Raw genomic sequence first — 24117 nt, forward strand, 5'->3', positions numbered from 1 at the left:
AACTTGCTAATCAAATGCATTGTAAACGGAGAACACTGGTGTTTGCACTGGAAACCAAAAAAACGTTGTCCAGACATTCTATCCGACCACAGTTGCAATTTCATCGGACATTGGCAAGTTGTGGTCCGCCAGTATCTGATGTCCGACTGTTATTTGCAGCCCTGATTGTTTATTCTTCTCAATCCAGATAACCACAGTTGTCCAGATCAACACTTCTCCTGCACCTCTGGACGATGTGTCCCAAATGAATGGCGGTGTGATGGTGACGATGACTGTGGTGATAACTCAGATGAAGAGGGCTGTCCTTCGCAGCAGTGTTCTGAACGTGAATTCCGATGCCTGGATGGAGTTTGTATCACTGGACGCTGGCGCTGTGATGGGGTACATGACTGTCAAGATGGCTCTGATGAAGCAGGATGCTGTGAGTGACTCAACATACAAATTCTCTATAACAATCTTCGTATATTTTTTGGAGTACTAGCTGGGAGAATTCAGTTTACAGGCAGACAGAGTGGATAGTTTACGAATGCCATTGTACTTTTCCAAGCTTCGCAGGTGCGAGCAAAATTGCAAGAATCCAAATAAGTGAAGTGTTAGTGAAAATTATCTGAAAAACCATCGAATAAGGGATTTTTAAAATATTCCACTTCATCGCTTCAAAATAGTTCGCTACAGACTTACAGAAAGAGTAATATTACGGTCACATTTTTCGTGTTTTCCTGAGCTATTTAGAGCAGCTGCTGTTTTGTAGCTGGCTTGACCTTACTTGTACACCTATTTGTTGCGGTTTTCAGTGAAATGCGAACTCTGAAATTCAATTCTCAACTAAAGGTTTACGCTTTTTGCTGCCGTCAATCATCTTAGCGGACCTCTCGGGAAGCAGAAGTTCACTTCAATCAGGTCAAAAGGTCAAGTCTTGTGGTGATTGGTAGATTTCGATCCATTTTGTTTGTTTCTGTTTTTCGTGGATCGTTAGCTGTCACCATAATTATGATTGATGGCAGCGAAAAACATAATCGTTTGTTGGATTTTGAATTTTAGAGTTCGTATTTCACTGAATACCGCAATAACAACACTTGGTATGTTGTAAACAGTAGAACCTCTTCTTCCGACACCTCCCTATTACGGACAGTTCACTTGGTACAAAAGAGACCGAAATTCATATAAACTCTACCTCTGAAATACAGGCACTATTCCCTGTCCCTCTGTTGCCCCTATTAAAGAGATTTGACTGTACTTGTATACCTGACTTGCAAAAATGACCAAAATGACCAAATGACCAAAATTCTAAATTTAAACTTCACTTCACAGCTACCTCTTCACCAGATGGCTGTGGCTCAGACAAGTTCTTATGTAACAACACACGATGTATCCCGAAACGATTTGTATGTGATCTTGATGATGACTGTGGCGATGGTTCAGATGAGCCTCCAAGTTGCACCCGACCCACCTGCCGTCCCAATGAGTTTACTTGCGACAACCAACGCTGTGTTCTGACGGAATGGAAATGTGATGGGGATAATGATTGTGGTGATCTGAGCGATGAGCGAAATTGCTGTAAGTTGAATAACAAAAACAAAATACAACTGCAGTCAAAAATAATTGGGAAGGTTGTAAAGTTATGCGCAATTACAGAGTTTCGATTTCAATTCAAGGATCCCCATTCCTATAGTACAAAAATGTGGATTGCTGAATTGAACAGTGTACTGCTGTAAGATCCCCCTTGTTCCCCCTGTTAATGTTGGTTCCTCAATTTACAATCTTGTGTGCGTAAGGTCGCTATAAGTTCAACATTGAATGGGGGGGGGGACAAAAGTGCAAAACTTCCCAATGCTTTTGCCAGGGGTGGTAGGCTTAGCCAACTGTCATCTGTTTTCATATGTGTGATTCATTCAGTTGCATGTGGTAGATGTCTTGTACTGCACACTAGGCCGTAACATGTCTGATCATGGATAAAATATGTTTCACTGAGAAAAGTGTTCACATCCATCGGGCGGTACATTGCGTGAATCATGATCAAAACATGTTTTTTCAAAGTATGATTGAAAGAACCTGACGATGTAGTTTCAAACTAGATCAGACAAGACAGTCATGAAATGTTGCAGCCAGCAGCAAAGGGAAAGCACGTTCCCAGAGGGTTTATAAAGTTAATATGAGACTAAAACACAGTATAATTGTACCAGCAATACTAAGCTTCATCTGTTTTTCAGTTTAAGTGAAATTTTAAAGATTTTATGCAAGCGACGTATAAACGCATAAGTTATAGAACCATGCGTGCCATGTGCTTGGAAACAAACAACCTATCTGGATAATGTGTGTTTATGAGAAACGTGGTTCGGTGATAGTGTGAACGTAGTATAAGATTCGAGCCCTGGAATACCATATTGGTAACATAGCTTAAGGCTGTACAGCAACTTAGCCCTTTGCTTAAAAGGACTGTGTCACGGCTAAGTGAAGTTTATTTTATTTAGTTTTGCCAAATACTGGCTATGAATCCTAATGTTTGCAAAGGAATTACTTCTATGGATCTTAATGACAAAACCATACCAACCTTCAATGAAACCAAGTTTGTCTGCCAGGTAAAATTTTAATAAAAAAAACGAAATTAACTTTGAAACAGTTCAGCCCAACAATATTTCAAAAACTCATATCGCAAACCGTTTCAATGTAAAAAAAACAAACATGTAAATGCTGTTTATAGTGGTCATGCACTTAGCTTCGAGATAGCTAGTTTACAGGCATGCCACTGAAACAGAGGAAACAAATATTTTAAATGAACATAACTGGGTTAAAAATCCCCACTGGCAGGAGGCAGACCAGTTGGCTATATACAAAGCGTGATCGAGGATTTGAACTCGGGACAACCGAGAAACAAATCCAGCTAGTGGGAGGGGCAGGCCTTGAACCGGGGACCTTCGGATTACAACACCAGCGCCCTATCTGTATCCATCTGTACGTTCTTTTGTATTTACTGTGTTATTGAAATGTTCCTTCACTGATTTAAGAGGTTATTTTTTCCCCACTGAATTCGATGGTCATTTTCCTATGCCTAAGTTAGCTAAAATCTGTGACACAGTCTCTTTAATTGCACACCAATAATAAGAGTACATGTATTTTCTTTGTACGACAGCTGTGATTACCCCGACATGTAGCCCTACTCAGCGGCAGTGCTCCAACTCCTCTGTCTGTGTGGAACAGAAAAGATTTTGTGATGGGCGTCGAGACTGTCCTGATGGCAGTGACGAGGGAATAGGCTGCTTACTTCATGGCTGTGATCTGAATAATGGAGGCTGTTCTCAGGTCTGCAGTGATGTCGCAGAAGGTGTGTATATATGGGCTCTTTACATTATCTGGTCAGGGATAGCGCAGTGGTGAGAGCAATCGCTTCCCACCAATGTGGCCCGGGTTCGATTCCTGGACTTAGCGTCATATGTGGGTTGAGTTTGTTGGTTGTTTTCGTCCTTTTTTCTCTGGGATCTCTGGTTTTCCTCCCTCCAGAGAAACCAACACTTCTAAATTTCAATTCGATCGGGAATCCGAGGGCCACAGGTTTGTCAGTTGCAAGACTGTTACGTGCAACCCTCGTTTAACAAAGTCGATTTATTTATGGTACAAAATCAGCCATGCTGGAATGAAGTTAAGCAGTGGAACAACCAAAACAAAGAAAGGTTAAGTTTGACTGGTGCGAGTCACTTTGTTCTGAATGTCCCACTGTGTCACTTGCATCCCAGCATGACGGATTTTTGTATCATGTGACCGGATCGTGCAAAGAGCCTATTCAGGGATATTTGCTTTGAATTTACAGCGAATGATGGATCATGATTAATTTTTTAACACCTGGGCCGGGTTGTTCGAAAGACGATTAACGCTAACCCAGGATTAAAAGATGATCAAGATTTTAATTTCTCTTGTTTTAAAGGGTTTCCCAAAGCTAATATTTTGTTAAGTTTGAGATTGGTCCATGGGACAGAAAATATTAACAGAAAACCTCAACGAAATTATATAAAATTGAAATCAAATTTCACGCTAATCCTGGATTAGCTTAATCATGCTTTGAACAAGCGGGCCCTGGTGGTTTATTCAGTGTTCAAATGTTGTGCAATAATAAAATCATTTACTAAAGTTAATCCTTTTAAGAAAATGATAAATCATTCTCATTTCCATGGTGGCGAGTTGCAGTCATGGTTTGCTTAAGAAACCTGTTAAGTTTGATCACTTGTTTTTGCTTGAGAACGGTTTTTTAATTAATCGAGTGTTTGCAATTAAAACCAAAGTAATCATTCTAGTCAATCACAAAACTCGGAAACTCGAAGCAAATACATGTAACTGGTACGAAACGGGGGTGGGGGGGGGGGGTGGTGGTGGGGGGGCCATGCATGAACAAGGCACGATAGGTTTTGAGTCTACTTTTGATTGGATGGGAAAGTGGAGCGGCATTTTGAACCAATCATTACGCATATAGTAACGTAATTTAACCAAAGCAGTGCCAGACTACTATCGACACTCAATTGAAAACTGCTCTATAGAAAAGGCAGACATACATTCCTAGAGAAATTAATGACAATACAAAATTAAGGCCAACCGACTTATCCTCGCCAGTAAAAAAAAATTCTCAGTTATTTCGTTTTGTCAACAGGTGTGTTATGTTCGTGTTTTAATGGGTTTCACTTGACTGATGACAACAAGACATGCCATGACATTGATGAGTGTGAGGACCCCAGCTCGTGCAGCCAACAGTGTTTCAATAACAGAGGTTCATTTTGGTGCAAGTGTGTTGACGGCTACAAACTGGAATATGACATGAAACGGTGTAAAGCTATAGGTAAGAAATCGGAAGAAACTTGGACGAAGGACTAACGCTCAAAACTTCCGCTTTTCCAAAATGACTAAGCCGGTTAATTTACCTTTATCAACTTCTTGTAGATAATCAACAATTAAGTGTTTCACTTGCCCACCGATGCAGCAGAGTAGTTTCTTTAGTAGGCCATGATCCACGTCTACCACGCGAATACTCGTGGTATTTTCTCGCTCGTGGTGTATCAATATTTATTGTGTTGAAAATATAGGCCGTCGACACTGCAAACAGCTTTTAGCGGCTTTTAAACTTGCAAAATCACCAGTACTCCCTTACAGTTTTAAGTACTATTAATTTGCATACTTTTCCATAAAAGTGTCTATTCACGAAAATTTTCGGCACCTTTTCCAAATGTTCCCACAGATAAGCCGCACGAAGATTTTTAGAAAAAAGGTGCGTCTTATCTGCAGGTTTTTACGGTAATCACTTTGGCAAGTGAGAAGCTTTAGTGAACTCAAACTCTTCGAAAGTTCAATTTCTACCCCGCATAACAGCTAGATGTCGTCGATAGGCCTTTGCAAATTTTAGATCTGGAACATTTCTGGCATCCATTTTGTACCACAACCATCTGTTATTATTGTCAATTGGGACCTTACGAGACCACGACGGCGACTCTGACGACAACGTCAACTAAAAAATGAATTTATATTTTACTTAACAATCTCGCAACTATCCTAATTTATTTAGTGCGTTCATTGGTGTCAGAAGTAATCTCGAGCTAAATATATAAGCTCATTATTATTTTAATTCAAACCGGAAATATCCAGAATACGCAGAATTTGGGCATTTCACGTCGTTTTGCAGAGGATGACAAAGAAATGTACCAAGATGGATAACGCACGTGCAGAGTTATTTTATTGCTCATTAAACCTTTTGTTTGGCGACGTTCTTGTTGTAATCGCCGCCGTGGTTTTGTAAGGTCCCTTATGTTTCATGCGACAGGGTTCTTTAAAGGGCTTGTTCAATCGGAAAAATTTAATCTTGGAGACGAAGCTGTGTAGAGACACGTAAACCGTCTGGACGAACTGTGTTTTTTTTTTTTTTCAGTTTGTTTGGTTATGCATCTCTAGTACAAAAAGGTCTGAAGTTGATGTTTCTTTTGTTATTTACAGATACAGTCACCCCATACCTTTATTTCTCAACTCGACGTGAAATAAGGAAGATAAATCTTCGGCATGGTTCCAACTATACCACAGTACTGAATGGTTTGTCAAACACAATTGGAATCGATTTTGACTGGTCAGAACAACGACTCTACTTCTCTGATGTCAATAATGATCGGATCAGACGATGTTTCTTGAATGGCAGTAAATGCGAGGATATCATTACGACAGGGCTGTTGATGACAGAAGGTAAACTATTTAGTTTTCTATCAATTCTTTTAGGAGTTACTTCAGAAATGGTGCGCCTTGAAAAGTTTAGTTTGAACTGTTTCAGTTCGTCTATCTCAATCATCTCCAATCTTTAGTACCCTGCCGTTACCTGTGTATTTTTTTTTTATTATTATTTGCCTGAGGACCTGGGTAAAACAAATTCTTGTTCCATAAAATGGTATCCTGTGAAGCGCTATACCCTCTTGTAAGTTTCAAGCGCTGTCACAACCCTCTACAGCGCATTTTGTTGATATTTTTTCCATATACTGCACGCACTTTTCTAAAGGAAACAAGCAAAATATGCGTTATGCAAATTGTCCTCTTCTTGATTTGACGTCACAGTTCCATTATATTAGAGCAATGCTCCTTACACTTGGTCACAAACCAAAATGGCGGGGTTTTTAGCGCGACTTTCTGAATTTCAATAGGGCATAGAAAATCATGCATTCAACCAAATCAAAACATTATTGTGCAGAAATACTCAAAAATATGGCAACTTGCTTGAGCAAAAAAAAGGGGTTAGCTTCACTTTAATTTGTCTACATCACATTTTCATTTTTGTGTTTATCAAATACATCGTGACACAAGATGAAGAGAAGCTTCATATTTAGTTTTAACAAAAGCTTTCAAAAGTTTCATTCTCAGAAAGCTGCTCGGTTTTTGAAATCAAATGTTCTGGGACAAAAATCCGTACATATTTTCGCGTGAAATGAACATATTATATCAGACCAAAATGCTTGAAAGCCCTTTTCTGTAGCTAATGCATAGACATCCCCAGTCGCTTATACTTAAGGCTGACGATTGATGATCCCTTGCAGGACTTGCTGTTGACTGGGTCGGTCGTAATTTGTACTGGACAGACATGCAGACCCACCAAATTGAGGTCTCTAAGTTGGATGGTAGATGGCGAATGGTTCTGATATCTGATGACCTCAAATCCCCTCGCGGGATTGCAGTTGACCCAAGGGATGGGTAGGTCCTATTTTGTTAACTTGTGCTAGAATCAATGTCTGGCTTTCAAGTTGCAGTTTAAAGTTATTAAGTTTAAAGTTGTAGTTTAAAGTCATCTGTGAGTTTGACTGATTTCTTCATACTCGCATTCTGTCTGTAGCTCAAACGAGGCAATTTTGTTTTCAATTTTTGTTAACAAAAAATGCGTAATGAAAGAGAACAATCTCGTTGAATATCGGCCACCAAAAAATTGAAATCCAATATGGCAACAAATTGAAGAAGACGTGAACAGTTGAAACTAGTCAATGTATAGTCTACACTTGGTTATACGTGTGTTGAACTTTTTCTATTTCATTGTGGGTTTTAGTGAGAGTTTCTTGGCTTTGGTAACCAGTATTTCATTATAACCAAAATCTAGTCAGGTATATCAGTTCCTGTCGCCAAAGGTTTTATCCCAGATTGAAAACTTGGAAGTGTACCATTATTAATGTTGTTTGTGATACCACTTAGCCCTTAACAAATCTTATACTTTTTTAAAGAATACAGTTTACACTACACTAAAGCAATGGTTATCAGAACTCACACTGTTTTGTCTAAGATTTGCGCTACAGCAGTGACCTTTTTGATTTTGTGGCAGGCTTCTTTTCTGGTCAGATTGGGGCTCGTCAAAGTCCCGGATAGAGAGAGCCAACATGGATGGTAGCTCTCGACAAGTTGTCGTCAACACTACAATTGCATGGCCCAATGGTATCACACTTGACTTCGCCAACAGGTTTGTTCAACTATCTTGTGCTTCACATTTACCATCAGTTAATTTCTGTCACTCATTTTACGTTCTGACATTGCTAATTCCAGCAGTATAGCTGGGAGGCATGTTGCTCAAGAACCTAATGTTCTAGCAGGCCAGGATTTCTAAGTAGCTTAGTGTTTAGGGTGCCCCACTGTCGGGTCATAGGTAATAGCCTTATCAGGGACCGTCTGGGTTTTTTCAATGCTCCATGCTTGTGACATAGGTGATTAACATATCATTTTCCCATCTTAGCTTTACATTGTACATGGTTTTCAGAAATTGGTAATTTTTTGCGATTACGTGATTCACGGTTGAAAATGTCTGAGTTCTGCAACACAGTCACTGCTCCGTAGCCTATTATGAAAGGACGTAGGCTCTACCCCTTGATGGAGGAAAAAGATTGAATCCTGTATTTTTTACACAAAAAAGTTGGTTGTAAGCCCTGGAGTTATACAATTTCGTAAGGGATTTAGGGAAGGCTTATTACACGGGGAGCCTAGGGTGTGTGTGTTTGGGGGGGGGGGGTGGGGTGGGTAATAAAACCATAAAACGAGTTTTAGACTGATGACCGATATACAGTAGAATCCCGATTTCAAGACCCCTCGTTTCTCGAAACTTCCGATTTCTCAAACCAGTTTTCGTTGGACTGGGAACACTAATGTTCGGGCATTGGGGTGTTACCTTCTGCACTCAATGATAATCACATGTCATTTGCTTGCATTACCCATGCAGGCGACTGTACTGGATTGATGCAAGGTTGGACTACATTGGCTTTTGTAATTACAATGGTTCTCACCGTTTCACCGTGCTTAGAGACGGTGCAAAAATCCGACATCCGTTTTCCATTGCGTTGTTTGAGGACACAGTTTACTGGTCAGATTGGAATGGAAAACAAGTTAAACAGGGAAATAAGTTCCATGGTGGTAACACGACGTTAGTTCATGCTGCAGGATTCCGACCGATGGATTTACATGTTGTACATCCTCTGCAACAACCACAAGGTAAGCGATTGCATTACACACAATGAGTGAATGTTAGGCGTTTGACGTGGAAGATAAGGTTGTCAAACATTAAGACAGGGCAAATTTATCAGTGGGTTTAAGGAAAAATGAAATGCACAGATCTTTAAGAAGAAGAATATGTGCGGCTTGTAAAGGATCCCACAGGTGAAGTAAATGTCACTTAAATAAGTATCTGAACAGGGAGTTCTAAATTTCTTGTTAAATCGTTCTTGCCGATAACGACCATCTTATTATCGATTGTAAACTAATTTTGTTTTCTACAAATTAAAGTAGTTATTTGTTTGGTCAGTGTCGCCAATCATTTTGGCCGGGTCTAGACTATGGGGTAGGCCATGTGGCCTACCCCACGTTTATTACCTACCCATTTTGGCCAGTGCAAATTGTTTTTCTGGGCAATGAAAAGTCAGGAAATTTTAATTTTTCTTTGTGGTTAGCAGCCATGTTGCATGTGCTTGGATCTTGAAAAATTTGAGGTAAACTGTGATAGACAAAAACATTCAAGCAAACACTTGCCTAACGGTCCAGTGCATTTTTGTGCGTTATGCCACATGCCGAGTCTTAACTTGTCACTGCTTACTGTCATTTTCATCATCCTTCCGCTTCCTTTTTGGATATCACAGAAACCTTTGCCGATAGGTCTCTTGGTTAATAAACATTTTGTTGTTGTTGTGGTTTCAGGTGTGAACTACTGTGTGAACAGTACCTGCTCTCACTTGTGTCTTCTTAAACCGCAAGGATACAGTTGTGACTGTCCTGTGGGTATGGTGCTACAGGACGATAACATCACTTGTCTTGGTAAGATTGCGTGTCAGTCTTGATTTAGATAACTCCCGTATTTAGCTGTCCTTTTTGATAATAACCTTATTGTTACTTATTTTCGCGGGACTTAGTTTTCGCGATTTTCAAAAATTCGCGAAATTAAAGACCCGCGAAAAAAGGTTCTCGCGAAAAATAACGACGCAAACTTTAATACCCTTCAATATGATTCGTTATGATTAATCAATATTCCAGTCAGTTTACTACATAATTATCTTGGTACAGTCGTCAAACTAGCTATACTTTTGTTACAAAGGAACATGTCAAACTGTTTTAAGCCAGTTTCGTTTTGATATGGTTTTGTTCAGTGTCATTGGAAACTATTGCTGTGGAAAATGCAAATCAGTTGTGCCAAATTTGAGACTTACTGTTCGTTACTGCAGACCAGTATTTTGACAATTTTCGCGAAATTAAGTTCCTTTGAACATATTTTTTTGGCCAAATCGCGAAATTTAAGTCCCGCGAAATATTCCCGTTCCATTTTCGCGAAATTAAGTTCCCGCGAAAATAAGTAACAATAAGGTAACTGATAAAGGAGGAAAAAGTCTTGCAAAGAATTTCTAAACAAACATGGTGAGTTGAGTTGGGCCAGAAACACACACAGTAAACCTTTGTAATTTTCCTCTTTAAATTGGAGAAAAGCTTGACCTTTCGTACTTTTGACTCTTTTCATTTTAGGTTGCTTACTACATTTTTTTCCGAGACTTAATAGTGCACACTATGATTTTTTGCCTGACGCCAGTTATTTTTGAAATAGGCAAAGTATCGCATTTTTCTATTAATATTTTTGCCCAAAATTTGTCTAACAGATTTTTATTTTTTTCGGCATAGCCAATTTCTAACTTCTAAACTTTAAAGGTAGTGCTATAAGGTCATATTCCCAGTCCCTTCTTAAGCACTCAGACGTTCATTTTGGCTGTTTATTAGTGTTTGTATTGTTCGAATGTCGCCCACAAGTGTCTCCAAGAGTAAGGGAATGCTAGTTTCCAAGTTCAAGTAAAATGTTTTACAGTTTGACTGTCTTTTTGTGTAGATGGTGACTTAAAAGTACGTCACATAGCAATTTGTGTGTAATCAGTTATTAAACGTTTGTTAAACTGGACTTTTATTTATTTCCGCAGAAAGCAAAGCAATTCTTCTGTATGTCAAAAAGGCAACAGTAAGAGGAATATCTCTAAATCCAAACGTCACCAAGGACCAGATGATTCCTGTGAGACAACTGAAGACAGCAGTTGGTGTTGATTTTAGTTTTGAAGACCAGTACGTTTTCTGGAGCGACGTCATTACTGATACAATATCAAGGGTGTTTTTGAATGGCTCCAGTCGTGAAACAATTGTTTCCGATGGTAAGCAATTATGTGTACTTAGAGCAGTTTTCAATTGAGTGTCGTTAAACCAAAACCAAAGTAATTACTTTGGCCGATCGCAAAGGACACAGACAATCCAGTGAACCAATCAAAACTCGAAGCAAATACATGTAGCTGGCACGAAGCGCGGGAAAACGTGCGCGAGCGAGTCACGATTGGTTTTGGTTTTAGTCCTGATTGGCTGAGAAAGTAGCGCGAGATTTTTAAACCAATCACTTAGCGTGGTAATGCAAAAGCAAAGCAAACGCAATTTACTTTCGACACTCAAGTGAAAACCGCTCTAAAGGGACTATGTCACGGATTTTAACAGATTTTTGAACAACCTATATTTATATTTGTGTCATGGGAAACCTAAATATAACGGTCCATTTTTATAAACAATTGCTATTTTAGAGCACTAAAGCCCGGGCCAAACGAGGATGGCCCGGGCTTAACACTGTTTAAAAGCGCACTTGGCTGCGGATGACCCGGATGGAAATGGATTGCAATTTGAAAACGTAAGCCAACGTTTTCAATTTGTTTCCGGGCACCTTAAAAAAATGGATATTTATAGCCAAAGACATTCTATCCCCAAATAAAGGTTATATCTTCAGTTAAGTGTTCAATTATAATGTTTTCCATGGGTAAAGTTGCCTACCACTTTTTTTCAGAATAGTTTCACCGAGTAAGAACATTTTGGTTTTGGTTTTTACCGAATGGTAATGAAGGTGTAGTGATCATTCTCGAAGTCACGTGTTTCTTTCACGGATCACTCACTCACTCACTCCATTCTGATATTAAACCGCAATTAACTTATGCATTTAACAGTAAACGTGCTGACAGAAAGGTTCTTTAAAACGCCATTCAGCACATGTCGATCAAACCAAATTATTCTCCAACCTCGTTCCCAGGGTCTCCCTCTTCCAGGGAACAAGGTTGAATTTTTACAAAACAAATCGAAAGAGGATCAGTTACACATATCCTCTGATCCGGTTATAACAGATAATAGAATTCGCCGTACGAAGCCTCAGAGCATACGCTATCAATGACCCATTCACGTAAGAAAACATGCAAAGGCAAATGAAGTGAGATTGTGACATTACTGATGGCAGCTATAAGCTACACGCAGTTACGCTCGCCATCTGATGTGTTTAAGTAAATACAACATTCATGGCACGTTTTTGTTTCGCGTCACGTCATCTCGTGTCAACGTAATCCGATTATCATCTTTTTAAGTCGAGCAGAAACGCCCATCTTTCTCTCAAATTTTATTCGCTGCTCAAAATAACGCTATATGTGCTGACAGAAAGGTAAACATATTCACAAAACAAATTTACTTAATGCTAAAAAGTTTAATATTTTTTGTGGTGAAAAAATAGAATTCGTGCTACGAAACCTGAAAGCACGCACCATCAATGCCGCAGCTTCCATGAAAAATAACACATTCAAACGCAAACAAAGTGAGATTGTTTTACATTATTGGACGCTTATTTGAAAAAAAAGCTATCAATGACCCATTGACGCAAGAAAACATTAAAAGGCAAATTAAGTGAGATTGTGATTTTATTGATAGCAGCCATAAGCTATATGCAGTTACGCTTAAATTATTATAAATTTTTATTACGCTTGCCACGTGACATGTTTTAGTTAACACGACATCCACAGCAGCACGTTTTTGTTTCGTGTCACGACATCTCGTGTCACGTTAGTAATGAACGTTAGTAATAAAGTGAGATTGCGTTATATTATTGGACGCTAATTTGGATAATTTGGAAAAAATGCGAAGGTCGGCACTTCATCGAATTACCATGAGGTTGCTCGAAGAGCCTTTGATTATTATTAGTGTTTCTAAGTGTAACAAACAAATGACTTTTTGACAAAATATTCGCTAAAAAGGTAAAAATAATTTATATAGAAGGCTAAACATTTATAAAAACATTGAGAACGAATTGAACGTTTTCAACGTGTTAACCCTGATGATGACAATGCGTCGAAAACGTTCGGTTTTTCTTGATGTTTTTATAGCTTTTAGCTTTGTTTACTAAAAGAGTGATAGAGTGGTAAAACCGCTGTTAGGAATTTGAACCAGCTGCGGCACAATTCAGATCATGTGATTGAAAAAAATTGTCACAGGGTCTAAAAAAAGTTGTCACGTGCTTCGTGTTTGCGATCGTCTTGTCAGTGATGATGTGATTTAAAAGGTCGCTCCATGGCCGTGTAAACACCGTTTTTCCAGAATTTGTAGGAAAAATAATGACCCTATCGAGGCAAAAGGGTTGAAAAAACTCATGAGATGTATTCAACCTTGAAGAAAAGCAGGTTTTGTTAAATTATAAAGTGTTCCATGCTGTTTGCAGCACAGAGTTTCCGAAAATCACGAAGCTTTTTGTTGGTTTTCCCAATGAACAAGTGCTGTCCACGTGCCAATTTTTTTCAATCACGTGATAAGAATTCTGACGCCACCGGTTCAAATTCTTAACGGCGGTTCTACCACTCAAGTGATCAATTAAGGTCATTGCCCTGTATTGCATTGCGCATCCTTACTGCGCAGAATTTTACGCGTAATAAGCGCGCGCGAGCGCGCGCACATAAACAAAATGGCGGCTTTTTTCTATGTGGCTTAGTCCGCGAGAGAAGTAAATTGTCGCTTTCTCGTAAACGAGTCTGGTGACCTATCAATTTTTTCTCATATTTTGGGTGTAGCCATCAAGTTCTTTCTGTAAAATGAAAACAGGTCAATTCTTGTGTTTAAAAAATAAATTATCGCTAAAAACGTGTACTTTGCTAGTACTCGAATCTGGTGACCCCCCTTTTTTATTTCAAAATTTAAGTTCCTTTAAAGTAATAAACCAATAGGCGAAGTTTGGTTAAAAAATTGTGTTCAGTTCTATTTCAGGGCAATGACCTTAAATTACTTTTTGTTTCCAGGTTTATCCAAACCCGAGGGTATATCATACGACTGGACAGCAAAGAACATTTACTGGACAGACGCGGGGAAGAAAGTTATTGGGGTCGCTCGCTCGGATGGCAGTTATCAAAAGGTTTTGATTTCCTCAGGTGTGGCTAAACCCAGAGGAATTGTTGTTCATCCCTTGATGGGGTAAGATATGAACTTCTGTGTTTGTGGAGCCAAAACCGTTATCTGCAAAACAAGTGCTATTTCGTATTCTTATTCAACGACATCAACAACAAGTGTAAACTATTTTTTTTTTTATTTTTTATTTTATTTTATTGATATTGCAAAACATTTACTTACAATATTTACAAGGACACAGTACCTACAAGACTTACAAGACGTTTATAGTACAATAATTATTATGTTAATAGTACATTTATACAGTGCAGTGCTTACAAACTTTTGAAAAGCGTTAGTTTAGAAGGACACAAAAAAAAAATTAAATAAATAAACGAAAAAAAAAACGATCAAGAAAAAAAAAAAAAAAAAAAGAGACAAACATCGAAATATAGGTAAACTAAGTTAAATAAAATATAAAGCAAATACATAAAGTGATTTGAGCATGGTTTTTTTTTTCCTCAAAATTTACGCGGAAAGGATCGCTGTGTTATAATGTGAGAGGAAAAGGGGAAAGCTTTTTATCTCCGGAGAGGTGTTGCGTGTTTTGCATATCCATACAAAATATCTAGCGACCAAAAAGTAGAAGTTTAGTTTATTGTCATCGTTTGGCTTAAGCCCAAGTGCAATATATGCCGACAAATTGAAAGCTTCCGAAAGTTCTCCACGATTAATTATCCATTGTTTAAATTCTTGCCAAAAAAGGTTGGAAATATCGCAAGTCCAAAATAAGTGGATGAGAGTCTCTTTATCTTTTTTACAAAAAGTGCACTGCTCGTTATCCCTGAGGTTTATTTTGGTAAGAAAAATGTTGGTCGCTAGTCTTCTGTGTAGTAGCTTAAATTGGAACACAATTAATTTGGAGATTTTGGTGCATAGAAAGGGTGTTTTGTAAACTGCCTTCCAGTCGATATCATCTGGTGTTTCAGATATACATTGTGTGGCCCATTTTCTTTGGACCTCAACTGGGCTCCTATGTTTTTTGCTCGTAAGGATTTTATACGTTAGTCTGTTTGGTTTTGACGTCTTTTGAAAGGTCTCAAAAGTAGATTCGTAGGCAGTGTTGCAGTTGTTAAAGTTTGCTCCGTTGCTTTTTTGTAAGGCCTTAACAGCTGATAAGATGCCTTGAAAAGTAAGAAAGTTTGTTTTTATGTTGTAAAGCTCTGTGAAATCAGAGAATGATAAGAAGCTGTTCGCATCATTCATTAAATGACCCACTTTTTTAACTCCCTTTACAGACCATGAACGGTAGTATATGGGTTTGTTTCCAACACGTATAAGAGAGTTATGCCATAGACTTTGCGCCTTTAGCTGATCGATAGAGGAAATGCTAGTTTCAAGTGAGATTTCTGCCCAGATGTGGAGTATTTCTGAAGTAAAGCTGTCTGTTGTTTTGATAATTTTTAACAGATCTTGCTTATTGAGGTTGCCACGAAAAAGTTCGACACCACCGAAATTTCGTAATTCAGAATCGAGCAAAAGTTTCCATTTACCTTGATTTTCCGGATCTAGATATTTTTTTACCCAACTTGATTTAAGGCCTTTGTTGAAAAGTTTGATGTCAATCATCTTAAGCCCTCCATTCTCGTAATCGTTGATCATTATATCACGCTTTATCTTGTCTCCCTTGCCATCCCATAGAAAATTGAAGAAAATGTTATTTATTTCTGCTATAGCGCTATGGTTGGATGGCAGAGGGGACAAGATGTAGACCAGTTGAGAAGCAATAAGGCTTTTTAGGACTGTGATTTTGCCTAGTAGGGATAAACGGCGCAGTTCCCAGCAGCTTAAGCTATTTCTGATTTTGGTTAGTTTTTCGCTGTAATTAGCTTCTATGGTGGTTTCGGGGTTGGTGGAGAGCCATACCCCTAAAGCCTTAACCTTATCTCTTACCCATTTAAACTCTTTCTGAGGACAGAGATGTGTTTCTTTTCCAATATTGGCACCGATCCACAAAGCTTCAGTTTTCTTGCTATTCAATCGAAGACCAGAAATCTCGCTGAAGAGGTCTAATATTAGTAAAGAGGTTGTTAGAGAGGCGGATGATCCATCTAAAACAAGGGTAGTGTCATCTGCGTATTGACTAATCTTTACTTCTTGTTCGTTTATTGTTATGCCCTTAATATTTTTATTTTTCCTTATTGTTTCGGCTAATATTTCTACACCGAGAATAAATAAAAATGGAGACAGAGGGCAACCCTGTCTTACCCCCCTTTCAAGTTTGAAAAAATTGCTAGACCAGCCGTTATTGAGAATACAGCTTTCTGTGTTATGGTAAAAGAGCCTGATCCAGTTTATAGCAGATTGTCCAAAGTTGTAATACTGTAAGGTTTTTTGTAGGAAAGACCACTCTACCGTGTCAAAGGCCTTTTCAAAGTCAAGAAAGAGTAGGAGCCCTGGTATGTTCTTTGCGGCTGTATGCTTTATAATGCCATCAATAAGTCGAATATTTTCTCCAATAAATCTGCCTTTAAGAAAGCCGGTTTGATCATGGCTAATGATATTTGGGATAACCTGCTTGAATCTGTTAGCAATAGCTTTAGCTGCTATTTTGTAATCGCAGTTAAGGAGAGATATCGGGCGCCAGTTTTTTATTAAGTTGAGTTCTGCATCTTTTTTTGGTATGAGTTTTATGATACCTCTCCTTTGAGTTACTGAAAGCTGCCCAATACGGTAGGCGTAGTTTATCGAATTTAAGAAGAGGTCGGAGATATCATTCCAAAAGACTTTGTAAAATTCGGCTGGTAAACCGTCAGAGCCCGGGGTCTTGTTGCATTCCATGTCCTTTAGTGCTTTTAGACATTCCGCTTTATTTAGTAAACCTTCACAACCTTTTTGTTCAGTTAGGTTTAGTTTTTTTTCCGTTTGAGAACCAAAGAAGATGCTATTTGTCAGTTCATTTTGAGAACAATTGTTTGAACTGTAAAGGCGTTTGTAGAAGTTCTCGCACTCGTTCAGAATTTCTTTGTCTGTGCTGACAAAGTTTTCGTTATCCAGTTTTAATTGGCTTATTGTCCCTTGTTTATAATGGCGTTTTTCTAGGTTTAGAAAGTATTTTGTATTCTTTTCACCTTCATTGTGCCATCGGCATCTAGCTCGCAAGATTGAACCTTTTGTTCGGTGTTCAATTATTTTTTCTAATTCTAATTTTTTTGAGTCTAAAGCGTGCAGCGTGTCTTCCTTATCCTTGTCCTCGATATTGCTGGATTCAACGAAGCGTTGCAGATTATTAATTTCCTTTTCAAGTTCTTCTTCATGCCGTGACACTTTTGCCTTTTGAATTGTTGAATATTTTAGAGACTGTTCTCTAATTTTTAGTTTTATCATTTCCCACATAAGGGCATCGTCGACAAAACAATCATTTTTGTAATTTTCGTGAGTATCTTTGATTGTATCTCGTATTTGGTTTATATAATCAATTTCTGATAGAAGCGAGGTATTAAGTTTCCAAAAGCTCGGGCCTCTCTCATTAGAGTGGGTGGCAATTATAATTTCTATTAAAGAGTGGTCTGTTTTGTATCCGGTGGCGATATTAGCTGATTTAACATTACACATTAAGCTTTGCGTGACAAGAAAGAGATCCAAACGGCATTGAATTTCTGGGCGTTTGCGCCGCCACGTATATCTGCGCTTGTCCGGGTTTAGGATTCGCCATGCGTCCACTAAATCAAGTTCGGCACAAAGCTCTTTTAGAGCTTTAACCGATTTTGTATGTGTTCTAGCGAGTCCGCCCTTTTTATCTACATCCAGGTTCAAAACCAAATTGAAGTCCCCTCCAATTATTACATCATCGCACTCAAAGTCATTAAGTTGGTCAAAAAAATTCGAAAAGAAGTCAGGATCGTCCTCATTAGGCGCGTAGAGTGTGGCTATGGTTACACATTTTTTATCTGTTGTGATATCGCAGATAATAAATCTACCATTGGGATCCACGTATGTTCGTTCGAGTTGAAAAGCAAAGTTGTTGTTGAATAGAATAGCGACGCCTCCTTTAGCACTGGTGCAGCAGCTAAAAATTGTTTTGTATCCCCATTCAGCAGACCATACAGGGATTGTGAATTCTGAGCAGTGCACTTCTTGAAGCATGTAAATTGAAAACTTTTTCCTTCTGAGCCAATTAAACATTTCTCTTCTTTTTAGTCTATCCCCGAGTCCTCTCACATTAAGAGAACCTATTTTAAGATCCGTAAATAAAACATCGGAGAAAACATTGGAAAAAAACCATGCAGAAAAAGTAAACTAATGTTGTTGTGGTTATTATAGCAGAACATGATGTTTGTGTTTTTAAAACAAGCGAAACACATACAAAGAAAAAAAAAGGCGACAAAAAAAGCACACGTAAAAACGTTCCATTGTCAGTTCGAGTCCCAGCAGAGTTGACTGTCGTAATCATAATAATAGGTAGATGGGTCAACTCATTAGTCCTTGCGATCAATTTGCATAGGCTTTTTTGTAAAAAATAAAGTTACATAGAGAGAAAGAGGAAAGGAGAAAAATTATTTTAAGTAGGCAGGGATACTCTTATAATCATATTTCACGTTATTAATTACAAGATATCGTCCAACCACCTTCGCGTTTGGATGCTGTTGGGTTTCCCTTGCCTTCATCATCGCTTTAATTAATACTTTTCTTTCATCTTGTATCGCCTTCGCAAAATCTTCGGTTATGTACGCACCAGGGTAATTTTCTGATCGCTTTATCTTACCTCGGTTTTTCCAAATTTCGTTTCTGTCTTCACGGCTGATGAATCGGGCGATGATGGGTCTACATCTGTTGTCGATTTTCTTCCCCACTCTGTGCACTGCATGGAAATTGATGTTCGACGCGGGGATCCATGCCCATTTCGTTCTGGATTACACCACAAATCAGAGCTTTGCAATCTTCACCTTCGTACTCTGTGATATTGTTGAAACGTAAGTTTTCTCGTCGGGTGTACTGTTCTAGCTTGATGTTTTCTTCTACTGCGGATTCCAATTTCTTTTCGAGCTGAGCTACTTTCAAGCTGAGATCTTCCAGCCCATCCTTCATTTCCTTCGTGTTTTCCTTCGCCTTTTCCTTCAGCGTGTCCACCTCGCTTTGTGTAAAACTCACGCTTTCTTTCAACGATGTTACTTCGCTTCTCATCTCTTCAATCTCATGTTTGAGTTCTTGTCTGAGTTTGTCGAAGTCGGCACGTAAGCTGGCGAAACCGGCTTCCATCGCTTTGATCAAAGCATCGATAGAGCTTTTGATATTTTCTTGGTCTCCTTCTTCGTTCATCATGTCGGACTCGCTTTGAGTCGAAGAGTTTGATCCTCTCTGTTTTCTTTTTTTGTTTCTCTTATTTGCCATAAATTAGATATTTTGCATTTCTTGAAACTTGAACTAAGTAGTCGGAAATTGATTTAACTGCTACTTGCTTCGAGAACTGACATGAGCGCCCATACTTCGCGGAGCGTTAGAGATTTCGTCCGTACGCCATGCTGCCGCATGCGCTCTTCAACAACCTCAATAACAACAACAACGGAATATAGTGCTAGAGTCATCTGGTGAATTAATTTTTGTATTAATTTTTAGTAACGTTAGTTGGCATAATAAAGATTAGATGTTCAACATGACACGAGCATGGGACAAAGAAAAATTCTGAGTCCCCGACGGGAATCGAACCCATGGCCTCCCAGGTACCGGTTGGGCGCATATTTTTGATTATGGGAAATCTGTAAATTGCACAACAGGAGATGTAAGAGAAATAAATAGATGAAAAAACAATGTCCATAACTAAATTATACACAGTTACATACAAAAGTATGTATCGGTAGCGATCAGTAATATGACGTTGTGTAACGTATAATGTAATGCGAGATGTGAATGTGAATGAAAACGCGTTTTGGCTTAGTTGGATATACTGCACAGTTTTATTCTCTGTGAAATTTACGTTTGGCAAATGGAGATGAGATGATCTACTCCCAGGGCTCGAGACTAACTTTTTTGCAAACTAGCCTAGTGGCTAGTGACACCTTTGATTTCACCAGCCAAAACCAATACTCTACTAGCCAGAACTTTCAAGCATGGTTTTCTTTTTTTTTCTCCCAAACCAGCAGAGACAAAAGACAGTGACAAATCGGACAAAATAGGTTTATCTTCCCAAATCCATGGAAAGTCTGTGTTCCACGAAGACAAAAACTTGGTTTTCATGGAGGCACTTTGCTGTCTTCATTGGGTCATTTCCTCGCTTTTTTGCTCCTACCCACTGCAGAATAATCTCGGGTATCCAACGTAACCGAATCTTAAATGTGTACATGAAAGCTTTTTTGAAAGCGTTCACGTACGCGACCTCTCACCCTCGTTGTTCATGCAATCTTACCCGATCACTGATTAACGTTACAACCTACACATAATGCTCGATTTCCCAGGCCGGCTAATAATTAGCAGAAGCAGTTTTCTTTCACTTGTTGCTTTCGTCACCGGAAAGTCCAAAAAGAAGCTATCAATGATCGTTTGTTCGCTTTTCGGTAACTTTAGCTTGTCCACATTCTTCGATATATGTCAACAGTGTACTTGTTAGTTTTGTTCTCTCAGAGTCATTTCAATTTGCGGTTTTTTTTTTTTTTCACAAAACTGCCTGAAATTTCCACTAGCCATTTTGGCTAGTGAAAGTCCAAAATCTACTGGCCAACACTGCATTTCTACTAGCCTTTGGCTAGTTGGCTACCGTTTGTCTCGAGCCCTGACCCCGGTAATTTACTTAAGGGTTTTACAGAGAATAAACTGGTTTCTCAAAGTGGAACGACAATATCGTTTAGTCCTAAGGTCAGATTGTACTGTTCCACCACCATGCCCTTAATAGGTTCAGGGCTTGAAATTAGCTTGAATTCCAGCTTGCTCTTTGGACATGCAAGCAGCTCTCAAATTTTGCTTGCCCGGGGCAGTGGCATGCTTGAATATTTTTTTTTTGACTATTTACTCGGCAAACGGCTTGCCTGGGCCCTTACCCATCGGGCAAGTAGAAATGGAAAGCTACTTGCCAGTCAAGAAAATCATCCTGTCCTGGACGACTGAACTGTATTTTTCTCAAGCCCTGAGGTCTTTCAGTGGTCTTTTATTGCTTGAGTTCAACTCGTAACACATATGTCCCTCTGTTTGCCTACCAGGTTGCTGTTTTGGACTGACTGGGAAGACAATAAAGCCAGAATTGAACGTGCTTCTATGGACGGTTCGAACAGGACTCCCATCAGGACAAGCCAACTTAAACACCCTAACGGACTTGCCATAGACTTTAAGGCTAATAGGCTTTACTGGTGCGATGCTGCACTGGACGGGATTGGGTCATTGCGCTTTGATGGATCAAATCCCAAACTTCATTTTGCATTAACGCCCCATCCTTTTGGCGTGGATGTTTATAACGACAACCTTTACTGGACGGATTGGAGAAAGACAAGTATCTTCTACGGCCCAAAGTTTGGAGAAAGTTATGGGAGACGAACTGTGCTTAAGGAAGACTCGGAGTATCTGTATGGTGTGCGCATATTTGCTAAAGAAAAACAAACAGGTATTGTACCTTATCATAGGAAATTAACGCGTCATGAAATTAACGCGAATTTCAAACATTCGCGTTAATTTAAGTCGCGTTAATTTTTGTTAACGTTAATTTACGCACCGTTAATTAAGTGGAGCGTTAATTTCCATAACATAAATTTCCATTATTTTCGCCCCAATTTCACGTTACAGTCCAGACGTTTTTGACTCCAAGGAAAAAACATTATTTCTGATCTGCCACTATCACTGATACTGCGAAGAACGCTCAAAGTGGAAAAAGTACCATGAGCATTGTTTTTGTTTTAAGATTATACGCCTACAAGTGTTGAAATAAACTTGTTCCTGTTGTGTACGTCGCGTTAATTTCCTTCATTTTGAAATGTTACCCCCCTCTTTCGCGTTAATTTCCTTTATTGGGAAGTAATTTTTCTTCAATTCGCGTTAATTTAAGTCGCGTTAATTTCAAATACCTTAATTAACACAAGCGTTAATTTCCTATAATAAGGTATGTTATAAAAAGGTTCTTTGAATGTAACATTTGGTGTTTGCGTAATAGCTGTTTCTTGAAAGGTTGTCCTTCAGAAACCACAGGGCTGTAACTAGCAAAAGGCAAGACGAGGCACTTGCCTCGTCTAGATTTTTGCCCAAATTAAAAACAATGTATGTTTTGTTGGGAAAATAATCCGCAGTTGAACGAGAATGATTTTTCTCAAGAAATACCTCATGAAAAATGTCTCTGAAAGAGTTTCAGAGCTACTAGATTTCAAATTTTTCTGGGCGGCATGCCCCCTGAGCCCCCTAGCAAGATCTTGCCTCGTCTATGGCAAAAGTCTGGTTACGGCCCTGGAAACGTACAAAGGTAGAAGTTGTTTTTCCTTTGCTTTTTTGAAGTTCGCTGTTTTCAAGCTGTTGAGGGAGAAGGCATAACTGCATTTTTTTATGGTTTTTCCCTTCTACAACTGAGCTTCTTGTCGGTGGACATGTACAACATGTACAACAAAACCCGCGCCAAAAACTCACGTGAGAAAAAAATAAACGGAAAGCAATGCTTGCAGAAGTGATGAAATTCAAGGGTTTTGGCAAAAGATAACGTTAAAAGTAGCTGACAACTTCTGTGTTGAATGATTATTCAACAAATAATGCGTTATTTTGTAGCGTGACATCTGATATACAATATACGATACTTCTGGTCAAACGCCCATTGTGTAAAAAGAACGTGGAGATGTCTGTTTACTGAATCTAATAGAACTCTTCTCTTTCGTTTATACATGTACTTTGTATTAGTGCTTTTGAGATTGAGCTTTACGCGGCGATTTCTCGTTGACTTAAACTTGATCTCTGTTCACGTAACGTTTATTCCTGTGAACATGTTTTACTTGTGTCAATGGGATGTTAGACAAGTACTGTAAATTTGTAAACCCCCCCCGGTTTTAAGCCCATCTACCAGGAAACAGCCCCCCCTGGATATAAGCCCCCCTCTGCTGATTGACAGTACTGAACAAGGCTAAATGTTGTTTTTATGTGTTTCTAACTTAAAAACGTATTTCGATCAACACTCCCGTGGCTCGTTTCGGAACGTTTTTTTTTTATTCCGCTTATAAGCCCTCCCGGATATAAGCCCCTCCGCTTATAAGCCCACCCAAAACAAAAAGTTGTATAAGCGCATGGCTTATAACCGGAATTTTACGGTATACATGAAAAATTAGCAGCTTGTTCATTTGTAAAATAATTCTGTCGTAGGCATCAGTGGTTGTACTGTGAACAATGGTAACTGTACTCAGCTGTGTCTTCCTCTGGGGTCCATGTTAGTCAGGTGTGCCTGTGCAATGGGATTCTCGTTGACTTCTGATGGCAAAACCTGTGAGAGTGTCGATACATTTTTAATCTACGCTACAGCATTTGGTAATGTAATTTCTGTCGTTTGAATGACATGAATTAGTCAGAAACAGAAACCCACAAGGGTCGAAACGTGTAACGCGCGCCCACAGCTTTTGAATATTAATTTTGCTAAGGCCCGCTTCATACGTCATATTCCTGCCGTGTCGAATTCAATTAAACGAATTAAATTCGGCAGAAGTTCAACGTCTGAATCGGCTGTCGAATTTCTGCCGCACGTTCGACTAGTCTTATCGCATTATCCGACAGAAATCCGTGCGACACCGATTCAAACGTTGTATTTCAGCCGTGTCGAATCTAATAAAAATACACATATCTTGCGTTTGGATATATAGTCCGGCTGGCCAGTAAACACAACTTGCAGTATAACCTCCAAATTAAGTGCGACACAATGCGACGTATGAATCAACAGTCGCATTTCTGCCGCACTAAATTGAATTAAATTCAACACGGCAGAAATGTGACGTATGAACCGGGCCT

The 24117-nt window shown here is 39.0% G+C and overlaps 1 protein-coding gene across 1 annotated transcript in view; it reads left to right on the forward strand.

Annotated features, from left to right (window-relative positions):
* LOC144630293 (low-density lipoprotein receptor-related protein 2-like) overlaps nucleotides 1–24117 on the forward strand; it is an 85013-nt gene that overhangs the window by 17579 nt on the left and 43317 nt on the right. The window contains exons 18-30 of the mRNA XM_078488623.1: nucleotides 188–421; nucleotides 1312–1557; nucleotides 3131–3322; nucleotides 4637–4822; nucleotides 5968–6207; nucleotides 7047–7200; nucleotides 7817–7951; nucleotides 8702–8970; nucleotides 9670–9786; nucleotides 10929–11153; nucleotides 14082–14253; nucleotides 21357–21754; nucleotides 23482–23643. Of these exons, the coding sequence (XP_078344749.1) occupies nucleotides 188–421; nucleotides 1312–1557; nucleotides 3131–3322; nucleotides 4637–4822; nucleotides 5968–6207; nucleotides 7047–7200; nucleotides 7817–7951; nucleotides 8702–8970; nucleotides 9670–9786; nucleotides 10929–11153; nucleotides 14082–14253; nucleotides 21357–21754; nucleotides 23482–23643 (2730 nt within the window). The remainder of the gene's footprint in view (nucleotides 1–187; nucleotides 422–1311; nucleotides 1558–3130; nucleotides 3323–4636; nucleotides 4823–5967; nucleotides 6208–7046; nucleotides 7201–7816; nucleotides 7952–8701; nucleotides 8971–9669; nucleotides 9787–10928; nucleotides 11154–14081; nucleotides 14254–21356; nucleotides 21755–23481; nucleotides 23644–24117) is intronic.

This window comes from Oculina patagonica, chromosome 11, assembly GCF_052425735.1.
Source record: "Oculina patagonica isolate OP01 chromosome 11, crgOcupat, whole genome shotgun sequence".
NCBI classification, from domain to species: domain Eukaryota; kingdom Metazoa; phylum Cnidaria; class Anthozoa; order Scleractinia; family Oculinidae; genus Oculina; species Oculina patagonica.